Source organism: Pleurodeles waltl, chromosome 4_1, assembly GCF_031143425.1.
Source record: "Pleurodeles waltl isolate 20211129_DDA chromosome 4_1, aPleWal1.hap1.20221129, whole genome shotgun sequence".
NCBI lineage: Eukaryota > Metazoa > Chordata > Amphibia > Caudata > Salamandridae > Pleurodeles > Pleurodeles waltl.
Genome location: NC_090442.1, coordinates 501459086 through 501471905, shown reverse-complemented (window position 1 = coordinate 501471905; position 12820 = coordinate 501459086). Strand labels below are relative to the sequence as shown.

At 44.7% G+C, this 12820-nt stretch overlaps 1 protein-coding gene across 1 annotated transcript in view; it reads right to left on the bottom strand.

Annotated features, from left to right (window-relative positions):
* EPYC (epiphycan) overlaps nt 1–12820 on the bottom strand; it is a 194486-nt gene that overhangs the window by 15000 nt on the left and 166666 nt on the right. The window contains exon 6 of the mRNA XM_069228805.1: nt 2667–2762. Within this exon, the coding sequence (XP_069084906.1) occupies nt 2667–2762 (96 nt within the window). The remainder of the gene's footprint in view (nt 1–2666; nt 2763–12820) is intronic.

Here is a 12820-nt window from a genome sequence, read left to right as displayed (position 1 = left end):
TTGGCTTAACTGGGTACTATAGGAGGTTTGTGAAGAATGATGAGAACATTGTGACTCCACTCACTTAACTTAACTCCAAAAAGTGGCCTAAAAAGGTAATCTGGACAATAGAATTCCAAAATGCCTTTGACAACCTAAAGAAGCCTATGTGGTGATCATCTGTAATCAAGGCACCTGACTATACCAAAGCGTTTATTGTCCAAGCAGATGCTTCTGAATATGGGCTTGTGTCAGTATTAGCACAAACAAATGATGAGGGCCAGGATCAACCAGTTGCCTATATCGGCAGGAGACTCCTCCCTAGAAAACAGCGTTGGAGTGCCATTGAGAGGGAAGCCTTTGCTATGGTTTGGTTCCTGAAGAAGCTGAGAGAATACTTGCCTTAGACTCACTTCAAGGTTCAAACTGACCACAGGCTTCTCAGATGGCTGATGAGAGGGGAAAACCCCAATCTAGAGTAAAGGGGCAGCCGGCATGTATCCTGAGGGCACCCTAGAGGGTACCCACCTGTTTGCCCCAACTTCTTGTGCTTTGGCCGGTCAGCCTGTGCTTTTCCTGTGCCTGCTGCCACCAGGACAGAGTTCTAACCTCCTGCCAGGTGGTGTGGGCAGTCCCACGAGTCAGAACCAAAGGCTATGTCAGGAAGGAGGTCACACCTCCCCACCCCCCCATTCTGGCAAGTTTACAGTCACCTCAGGGAAGTAAGCTTCAAAGGCTTCACCACCCCTTATAGCCACCTGTGCTGTCCCCCGGAGGAGGAAACAGCCCACCCTCTGCCCCAGGCACATTTGCTCACGGTCAGGTGGGAAATTAGATATGTAAGATAGTACAAATCCCCCGCACACTTACCACACTTCTAGGGTGAGCAGTCGGGTCTGTGTACTGAATGCTGATTTCTGCCACCTTAGGAGTGGCACATTAGCGAGTTCTGGTTAGCAAAAGGCGACCCAACCCACTGGACAAGGTCACCTCAGGAGCGGATTAGCTGTAGGAGCTTGCTGCCAATTGGCCACTAGCCTCCACACCCCTAACTCCCATAAATCTATTTAATTTAAGGGACAACCCTGAAACCAGAACCTCGGATCTGATTGACCAGCTTCAAAAAAGGACCAAACGAAGCCCTGTGTCACTGACAACTGGACTTTCTCCACTGCAACAAAGCAGTCCCCGATGCAACAGACTGGGAACTTTGTGAATGACCCTCTTCCTTGACTAAAACTCAGCAAGCCCAACTAGAGGGACCCCTGTGTACGCCATAAGCACCCTCAGTCTCCCATGGGCTAGTGGTACTAGTCCCCTGCAAAATGCAGGTAAAAACACTCTCAGGATATGAAGATTCACCTGCCATTGGGCCCTCCATGGGATCGTCCAAATCCAGGTGACCCAGTGTCTTGTGGGAGTTGGAGTCTCCCCTACACTAAGGTTTCAGGCCTCTACCTCACTCTTCAGCCACCGTGAAGTTCCCAAAGCTTTTCTGAACCTTTACCGCTGCCAAGACTTGTGATTTGCCATCCTGGTAACTGACCTCCACATTTGATGCTGCAACTACAGGACACATTGTGCAGCCTGCATCAAACATCTGCATTCTAGCCCCAGCTGAGTTTTTGCATCATCGTGTAAGCTGTAAAATCAGCACAAGTGCGAGTCCAGACACCCAGGACCACTCTGGACCCGGGCATGAGGGGCCAGGTAAAACTGAACAGACTTTCGTGGCCTGGTCCTAGGACCCACACAACCTTAACCCTTCAAGGGTTTCATGTAACTTGACCTCGCAGTGGTCTTTTGTCACTAGTGGTTTTTCTCCATTGACTTCAATGCAATGGTTAAATACAATTTTTGCTGTGATTTAATTGTGCTTAAAAAATCTAGAACTTTGGATATACTTACTTCAGTTCATGTAGGTGTTAATATTAAGATAAAAATATGCTCTATTTTTATAAATGACTGTCAGATTTATTTCGGGTTGCATACGTTACTTATTGCCCATATTGGTACTCTGAAATGCTTAACACATGTTCCTATAAGTAAAACCTGACTACTCATTGCCACAATACCAGGACTCAGCTAAGGATTTACTAGTGTGAATCAAAGGGCCATCTTTGGGTATTGCGAGAGAACTACATGGTGAGAACTAACCCCCACACCACATTGTACTCAACTTTCCTACATTGGGCCCGATATCTGTGATTGTTATAGTTGGGTATAGGGAGTCGATATTTTTGTTTTCAATATTTAATTTTTTATATCTATGTGAATAACTATTTGATGGATCTATATTATATCAGTGAACCCCTCAGTCTGGGCTGATGTAAGCACACTCTCAGGCAAAGCAGCAACTTTTATCAAAGTCAACCTGCAACTACACTCAGTGCGCCTGTTCAAGGCCATCCCTGGATTAGTGTATGCCACATTAAGCTAGTGATTTCCTTCTGTGGCAAGTGGAATGAGAAGTCACTCTATGCACCAGGGAACATGCCCTAAAGGACCAAGCACAGTGTTTTTTGTGGGCTAGATTATGTAGATAAGAGTTATGAAGATCCATATGTGCATCTGTGCATTTAACATTAATTAGTTATTGATCATAAATCAACAAAAACAATGCAATCCTAAATTCAACATATAGTTTGCACATTTTGAAATTTAAAGAAACTTTACGTTTAACATACCTGCAGATGGAGAGACTGTAGTGATTCAGGGAGAGGGAGTGGGATGTGATCCAACTCATTGCCCGAAAGGTAAAGGTGATTGAGATTGGCCATTTCCTTCGGAAAACAGAATTTCATAAGTTTAGGCATTCATGAAACTGCGATTTACGTTCTAATTTGAATTGCTTAATTAGTAAGTAGGAATAGGACGTCAGCACAGCCCCCTACAGCCAAATGTTTAAATTTAAAACAAATTCTCAGAACAGCTTCATGTATTCTACTTGTGATTCTCTACTGTGGTACCTACTTCGGTCATGCCTTATAGACTTAAAAAATCATGAATAATCTGCTAATTCAAAAATAAATAGTTTTAAAAATAATTGGACTATGCTTCAACATGATTACATATGTTTATATTCAGATATGAGTGAGTCAAATTTTTACGATCACATACATAGAAGCTCGTACAAAATAATGTGGAGTCAACTGTAAAATGAAAATCCATCCCATAAAGCCCTTCGTGGCAACAGCCCTGAATTCCTTAATGCCAGATCCACATACCTAGTCGAAAGTGGGTCTCTTTTAAGGGAAAGGTCCCTTCTGTATCTCTCTAGGGAACCAACAATTAATGTATTACTCAAACAATGTAGCAGTATATTCACGCTTGGGCTGCATATACAAAGAATACTGTCAGACTGAGAAGGTTTCTGATGCTGCTCTGTATTCCCCTCCAATATACATATAAATAACAGTGTAATATACATCACAAACGTGCAGATGACACAGTGTTCAAGTGTGTGCATAAATACATAACATATATACAAAAGACACCATCAATGCTCCCTGGTTCTTAACAAAATAATCTAACAATACAGGTGCATGCACTCTAGCACAATGGAGAGCAGATGCAGTCTAGTCTCCCCATGGGAGCTTTTGGGACTGGAAGAGGCAGGTAAGGACAGGGATTGATGGGGGGGCACAGGGGGAGGGTATATTAAGAGGGTTTAGGGGAGGGATCGGCCTCTTCCGCGCCAGCCCACCTGATGGTCGGAAGTTTGGCAGGGTAGGTAGCTTAGGTTAAGCAGGGAAAGAATACACACAACAGCGGCATGGTTTCAGGTCGCAATGCTGAAGCAGTGTGGGTCGCTCTTCACATTTTGGGTGAAGCTGGCCGGGGTAAGCATGGTGCGCCCTACACGCACTGCAGCGCGCGGTGTGGCAGCGGCGCTCGCTGCCTGCAAGTGACCAGAGAGGGGCCAAAGGAAGGAGAAGTGCAGCGTGTCCACCCCTCCAAAACAGAAATCGTTCTATTGCAGTGCTTTTAGTGGCAGTCGACGCGGGGATGGTAGGGGCGGGTCCCCAAGTTGAGAGAGGACCGAGGGGCCCCAGAGTTTGATAGCATGGTTGGACAGCTGAGGCAAGAGCAGGGAGAGGAGGCAGGGCCAAGTGGAGAGTTCAGTCTGCCACTGGATCTTTCTGCTGGTAGGAGGAGCATGCAGATGACAAGGGGAGAAGGGCCCCTGGGCAAAAAAGGAGCAGGGAAAATCCAAACAGGGCCTGGGGCAGGCACAGCCTAGGTCACAGACTGGGGGCATAAAGGAAAACAACGAGGATCCAGAGGGGCAGAAGAGGCCAGCTGCCAGCTGCGGCCATAGCTGGGCACGTAGGTAGGGGCCAAAAGAGTGGCAAGGTAGGGCAGGCAGGGGCCACTGATTGGTCTGCAGTAGATATAGAGGCCAGGATCAGGGAACAAAGGAGATTGGTAGCAGAATCAGAGGAGAGGTGGGCTCAGCCAAAAAGAAAGTCGGCGGGAGCCAGAGGATGCGGAGGACTCAGGGGCAGGCCAAGGTAGCTAGGTATGGGTTCCACACAGGGAGGCAAGAAAGAGTCAGGAGGCCTGTGCGGCCAGTGGGTCCAGCACTGCGAGAGGCATGAATGCCACACATGGCCAGGAGAGGCGCAGAGAGTCAAAGTCAGCTACGGAGGCTGGCAGAAAGTCGGCAATGCCAATGGGGCATAAAACGGCCCCAAGACGTTGGTCGGAAGCATACAGGCATTTGCAAATATGGCAAACGTCATGGGGGTAGGCACCAGAGAAGTGGTATGAGGTAGTGGATGCTGTGGGTGATGATGACAAGTGTGGGATGGAAGACAAGGATGTGGTGGAACTTGACTATGAAGATGAATTGGATGAATGGGAAGACAGGGAGATTCACGAAAGGGAGGTGAGTGGGGAGAAAGGGAGGGGGAAGGGGTGCAGGAGCGGAGCAACCATCACTTCGCTTTCTGTTTTGCAGGAGCATAAGACAAGTGTATGGGCACAGAAAGTGTCACACAAGGAGGATGTGGGTTGCAGGACAATGAAAGAAATTGGAGCCTTTGAATCAGGTTTAAAAGGTAAGGGGGAATGGTGGTCAGCATGGGGCGACCTACAAGGCAATTTCAGGGCTCCTAACTACAAGTTGATAGGGGTCGGAGATCAATCGATACATGAGGTGCCTGGAGCAAGTGTGGCACAGGAAGGGGACAGTAATACAGCGCCTGATAGGGGGACGACAACTGTGGTTTTGGACGGGGGAAAGCACAAGAAAAAGGGACAGAAGTATAAGACAAAGAAGGGGGGTATAAGAAGGGGCTTCTATACATGGGCTTAGCAATGCATTTAGAATTTCATGTAGCAGAGATAACGAAAGTGAGGATTTGGCGGCATGAATAAGTGGACGTTTTCAAGCGTCTGGATAGGGATATACAGGCAAACGAGGGATCTAAAGAGGAAGAATGGGAACTGGCACTTAGGCCCAGGGTACCAATAAATATAGACAACTAGGCCTTCTCATATATGCTTGTATTTATTGCAAAATATCCAGACAGGACCATTGCAATGTTTAAATATATGGACATTATACGCAAGGCTCAAATGAATTTTGGGGGTTTTGCGTGGCTGAGCTATGATGAGGAGTTCAAGGCTAGAGTGAGTATGAATCCAGACAAGCCTTGGGTGTGACGTGGACCCAGAATTGTGGATGAAGTGGATGACATCTTCATACTCTGCAGCATTGACGCACACTACTAGCGGTCTGCCACTGATGTATAAGCTATTTCAGTAGCTTCCCACCCAAGGTGGGGGTGGCTAATATTCAGCGACCCCAGATACCTAGTTCAGGAGCCTGTTGGAATTTCAACAAGGGTTTTGCTCTAGACATCCATGCAAATTCAAACACGAGTGTTCAAAGTGTAGAGGAGACACCTGGTTACGCAATGCCTTTCGTTTGCCACTGATGCAGGTTGTATTGGGCCAAAGGGCTCCTACCCCAATTAAGTTGGAGGAGTTACTTCCTTGGCTGCGCATGTACCTGGATGCGGACATAGCGCGTAAATTGGAATGGGGTTTCAAAGAAGGGTTTCAGGTAGGTTACCAAGGGCCGAGAATGAAAAGATGAGCAGACAATTTGCGGTCTGCCAAAGAAAAGTCACAGGTGGGGGCAACAAAATTGAGTAAAGAAATGTCACAGGGCAGAACTGGGGGTCCACTTTACGAATGGCTCATGGAGGACCTAATGATTTCACCTTTGGGTGTGGTTCCAAAAAAGAGTAAAGTAGAGTTCTGTCTCATACACCATTTGTCATGGCCAGAGGGGGCATCAGTGAATGATTTTATTATGCCAGAAGACAGGCGGGTAGTGTACATGTCAGTGGATGATGCAATTCAATTCATCTGTGGGTGTGGCGTGGGATATGAGTTGGCCATGTGTGACATTAAAGCGGCCTTTCGGCTTCTGCCCATCCATCCTGATGACTTCGCCCTGCTGGGTATGCAACTGGATGGGGCCATATATGTGGACAGAGTGCTACCTATGGGCTTCACCATCTCATGTGCACTGTTCAAGGCCTTTAGTACTTTCCTATCGTAGGGTTTCATAAAGGTGAGTGGGCGTCGGGAGGTGACACATTATTTGGACGATTTCCTGTTTGGGGGTAAGTCAGGATCCGATTCATGTAGCAAGAATTTGAAAGGTTTTGAAAAGTTGGCTCGGGAGGTAGGGGTTCCTTTGGCTCCTGAAAAAATGGAGGGCCCAAGCAGCGTGCTGACATTCTTGTGGATCTAACTGGACACAGAAGCCCTAGTGGCAAGATTGCGGGCAGGGAAAGTGGAATAGATTCTGAGACACATCAGGTCATTACAAAGGATTCAATTGCGACTAGCCCAACAGCTCTTGGGGTTTCTCCATTTTGCATGTAGAGTGGCTCGAGGGGGTTCGAGGGGGTAGGACTTTTTGCAGGCGCATGGGGCTAGCAATGTCGGTGCATTCCTCCTGTATTACAGGATCTTCTTGTCAGTAGACATGAGGGAGGATATCAGGGTTTGGGAGATGGCTGGTTTAAGAGGAAAAATTGTGACTTCTGTCAAACAAGTATTTGACTATATCAATATACCATTCGTTACCCACGGCGTACTTAACAGGGAACACACTCAAAGCCCCAGAAGCCAACAATCTCTGATTGTTGAACACCAACATTACATATTCAGGCACATGTCCAAATATGTCCAATAATGTAATTTGGTGTGATCTTCAGTTTTATTTGCATATTCTTCTTCAGATCAAACTCCAGCCAACACGTTTTTCATCTGGGAAGTAACCCAACAAATTCATCCGGGCTGCAAATAATAATACATACACATGGTGTTGAACATATAAGTGACATAGTCATATATGATATCCCTCTCCCGTGAGAAGCGAGTGAGAACCTCTAGTTAATCTTCTAATCTCTGTGTATTAATTAAGCACAAAGTTCACACCCAAGGCACCAGTTTCAGGCAATACATTCTGGGGAGGTGATAAGGGCTAGATGAAATTACAGTAGGGATGAGGATTTTCAACAATGTATACAGGATATGGGTCAACGTTTCATGTTTAGAGGCTATCAAACACAAGATATAAAGAGAGCACAACATAGAGCTACTCAGACTGCTAGAGGGGACACCCTGAAGACCCATATTACTGCAAGAGGTGAGAAGGACAAGAATGTGATTAGATTGGTGACGTATTATACAGGGACTTGGAGTGTGCTGAGGAAAGTAATGAAGAGTCACTGGAATATCTTAAGGCAGAATTTAGCGTTAGAGGATTACATTACAAATGGACCTGTGATTACATCTCGAAGGGGGAGATCTCTGAAAACTCTTCTTTGTCCTAGCTACCCAACGTATCAAGCACATGATCAACTGGCTATCTGAACAAAATCGTTTTTTTTTCAAACGTGGTCAATGTGGAGTTTGTAGGTGGGCATGGGATGGGAAAAAAGGATTTTGGAGGCTGTGAAAATCAGAGTTTTCAAATTCAGACAAATATTAATTGTGGAACAACGTTTGTTGTATATATATTATTATGTAAATGTGAACGTATGTACATTGGAAGTGCGATTCACCTGCTGAAAGTTAGAATTAGTGAACATTTGTGGGCAGTAAAGCAGGGTGATGAGAGATATCCGATTGCACAACATATGATAACATGATACACAGACAATACACAAGGAGTTCAAATTCTTTGGGATAGAGCATGTACCCAAGAACCCTGGGGGTGGAAATAGGGAATTGTACCGTAGGAGAACAGAATCGTTCTGGATTATGAGGTTGAGGGCGGTAGAAGATGGACTAAACACAGATCAGGAATTGGAATATCTTTTGAGAACCTAAAATGTTATTGTCACAATCGATATTATGGTGAAATTGGGGAGCTCAGCTAACAAAACAAATTTATTATATTATGAATGATATATAAGTGATTATTATATGTCAATTGGAGAATAGAGGATTTCTAAATAAACAGTGAAGGGGTATGCAGACACATGTGAAACTGAAAATGAAAGATAATAGAAAATGTAGAAAAATAGTCCTATTTCTAGTTTCATTAAGCCGTTGCTATTATGGTGAGCACTGGAGCGCATTCGTCTTTGTTGGTCACACAGTGGAAGATATAAAAAGGAAGTAGAACATGGACTAGAGTTATCATAGGAGCCTATCAAAAGGGAAATAGTCCTATTTCTAGTTTCATGAGGTTGTCACGATTATGGTGAGTGTTGGAGTGTGTAGTCTTCTCTCGATGGCCACACAGTAGAGGTTATAAAAAGGAAGTAGCGTGCTTACTGCGTCGCAATAATGAGAGCATATAGGTGAGGTGACAGGGAATTCTTCAGGTGTGAAACTGACAGTGTGATATTTCTCAATAAAATATAAAGGCTTTGTTATAGGGGATTTACAAGTAGAAATTGTCATGTCTAGAGTTAAGGAATATTTGCAGCTTTGGTGCAAGTTTGAAATAAGTCCTCCTTCGAGTATAAGGCAGTGGAAGTGAGAGGAAGGCAATAGAAGATGGACTAATTCAGTTACATGAAACATACTCTTAACTTATCATAGGATCCGATCAAAAGGGAACTATTTCTATTTCTAGTTTCATGAAGCAATCACGATTATGGTGAGCGCTGGAGTACAGTCCTGTCTCGATGGCCATACAGTGTAGGATAGAAAAAGGAAGTAGAAAATGGACTAGAGTTATCATGGGAGCTGATCGAAAGGGAGTAGCTCACTTGCTGTGTTGCAAGAATGAGAACATATAGGTGAGTTGACAGGGAAATGTTCGGGTGTGACACTGACAGCTTAGTATATTTTAATAAAATAGCAAAGCTTTGTATTACAGGGGATTTACAAGTGTAAATAGTGACGTCTAGAGTTATGGGATATTTGCGGCTTTGATGCAAATTTGAAATAAATCCTCCTTCGAGGATTAGGCAGTGGAAGAGAGCGGAAGACAATAGACAACTGACTAATTCAGTTACATGAAATATACTCATAACTCAATATGAGCATGGTGTATTTCAATACAATAGTAGTGCTTTGCTTTCTGTGATATTTACATGGGGAATTAGTAGTATTTGAAGGTACAGAATATTTGTAGATATGGTGGAGGTTAACATTTAGAGAGAGTCAGGAGTCATTTTGAATTTGGATAGGAGGCATATGAACAGAAGATGAAGTTGTTAAATAACTATTTCTTAGGGCCTGGATATGAAGAGAGAAACTTATTAAGGTGATATGCACTAGGAAGGTCTTGATATGATAAGCTTATTTGAAAAGATTAGAGTCAGTTAGAGTTTTGTGGTTGTGTAACATGTAACGAAATATAAAATATCTCTATTAATCTCTTATTACTTTGGCAGCAATACAGAGCTATTTGAGGTCTTAAATAAAGTAGGGACGAGAATTGGCCTAGAATTCCATCTATATGGAAGTCCTATTGTACAGGTACATTACATGGCAGGCGATATCACAGTTTTATAAGGGTTAATACACAGTGGTGCACCATTAAAAGAAAGGTTCCACGTGTGTGCATGAACCGATTACACATTTTCTAATATCTTTTATTATATTTAATATCCTATATATGATTTACTGGTAAGGGGGTGCAGACAGAGGTAATTATTGTTCCTTTGTGTTTACTTAATACACGGTGATTTGAAGAGTAACTAGATGTTCCCGCTCACTTTACATAGGAGAGGGATATCTTATATGACTATGTCACTTATATGAAGAGCAAAATCTAACAACACTCTGTATATGTATTATTATTTCCAGCCCTGATGAAGTCATTGGGTAACTTCCCAGACGAAACACGTGTTGGCTGAAGTTTGATCTGAAGAAGAATATGCAAATAAAACTGTGACGATCACACCAAATTACATTATTGGAAATATTTGGACGTGTGCCTTAATATGTATTATAAGGATTTGGGAGATGTTCTTGACACAGTTCAATGGGGTCTCAATGATTTTTTCGGGAACAGGAGACAGTATGGCAGGTCACATATTCTCTTACACAGCGGGGGCCTCTGGTTTTGGGCTTTTTTTGGGATGGACAGCAGTGAGCAGAGGCATGGTGGTAACAGTGGTTGACGCAGGGAAGGAGCATTGCTTTCCTATACTTTGTTTCCGATGCTGGTGGCTTTGACAGTGTGGGGGAATGAACTGGCCAACAGGACAGTAGTGTTTCATGTGGAATTTCATGTGAACAATATGACAGTGGTGGAACTGATGAACAGATAGAGGGCAAAGGATCTCAGGGTATTGAAGCTCCTGAGGAGTTTTATGCTTCGATGTTGAACTTTAAATATCATATGTAATGCAGCACTTATTCCAGGGGTCAACAATGCTATTGCAGATTTCCTGTCTCGTTCACTGTGGCAACGGTTTCGCAGTTTGGCACCAGGAGCAGAGCAGCACAAGACATTGGTCCCAGCAGACATTTGGGAGTGGGGGGGGAGCGTGATGATCATTAGGCTGGTGGAGATGTCACTAGCGGAATCCACTCAGAAGAATAATCACCTTGCATGGGTGGAGTTTCTGAATTTTTAATGTTTTGAAGGGGATTTTTAGGTACAGGATAGTGGCACGCTTGAGTCACATGCCTTGCATTTTGTATTGTTCTTGATTCACAAAGGTTTGTCGCCGGACACTGTTGGTGGCAAGTTGGCAGGTTTTTCACTTTATGGGAAGTTGCTCTTTGGATGCGATCCAGCAAAGGATGACATCTTGGTGAAAATGTTGAAAGTATGGTGTAAGACCTGACAGCCTTAGGGTGGTCACCCCTAACTTTTTGCCTGCCTCCCTCCACTTTTTGGACACTGTTTTTGCTGGCTTTTAGACTCTGTGCACTTTATCACTGCTAACCAGTGCTAAAGTGCATATGCTCTCTCCCTTTAGAACATGGTAACCTTGGATCATACCTGATTGGACTATTTAATTTACTTATAACTACCTAATAACGTGCACTATATGTGCCTAGGGCCTGCAGCACTGGTTGTGCCACCCACTTAAGTAGCCCCTTTACCTTGTCTCAGGCCTGCCATTGCAAGGCCTGTGTGTGCACTTTCACTGTCACCTCGACTTGGCATTTAAAAGTACTTTCCAAGCCTAAACCTCCCCTTTCTCCACATATAAGTCACCTCTAATGTGTGCCCTAGGTAACCCCTAGAGCAGGGTGTTGTGTGGGTGAAAGGCAGGACATGTACCTGTGTAGTTTACAGGTCCTGGTAGTGTAAAACTTCTAAATTCATTTTTTCACTACTGTGAGGCCTACTCCCTCCATAGGCTAACATGGGGGCTGCCCTCATACAGTATTGAAGTGGTAGCTGCTGATCTGAAAGGAGTAGAAAAGTCATATTTAGTATGGCTAGAATGGTAATACCAAATCCTGCTGACTGGTGAAGTTGGATTTAATATTACTATTCTAGAAATGCCACTTTTAGAAAGTGAGCATTTCTTTGCACTTAAATCTTTCTGTGCCTTACAATCCACATCTGGCTGGGCTTAGTTGACAGCTCCTTGTGCATTCACTCAGACACACCCCAAACACAGGGTACTCAGCCTCACTTGCATCTGCATTTTGAATGGGTCTTCCTGGGCTGGGAGGGTGGAGGGCCTGCTCTCACACAAAGGACTGCCACACCCCCTACTGTGACCTTGGCAGACAGGATTGAACTGAAAGGTGGCCTGGTGCACTTCTTAGCCACTCTTTACAGTCTCCCCCACTTCAAAGGCACATTTGGGTATAAAACAGGGACTCTGCCCTACCTCATCAGACCCTTGCTGGAGAAGAAACCTGAACCAGAACCTACATCTGGCCAAGAAGAACTGCCTGGCTGCTAAAGGACTCACCTGTCTGCTTTCTACAAAGGACTGCTGCCTTGCTGTTGCCCTGCTGCCTTGCTGAACTCTTGCCTTGTTGCTGAAGTGCTCTCCAAAGGCTTGGATAGAGCTTGCCTTCTGTCTCAGGACCAAAAAAGACTTTTCTTTTTCATTTGGACAACTTGTGCGCCGAAAATTGCGACGCACAGCTTGTTCCGCTGTAAAAAATTCACCACACGCCGTTCTGGAAAGATGCCGCTCGACGCGACGCCTGTGGTGCGACCGGAACTTCGACGCACGGCCTCGTCTGGACAACGCCGCCCGACTTCAGAAAGGAAATCGACGCGACGCCTGCCGTGAGGGAGAAGATTCCACGTACAGCCCACCAAAACGACGCGCAGCAGGAAAACAAGCCTAGGATTCCATGCACAGACCCCGGGACATCTGGTAATCCTACGAACCACAGAAGGAGACTGTCCGCGCACCAGAAAACGACG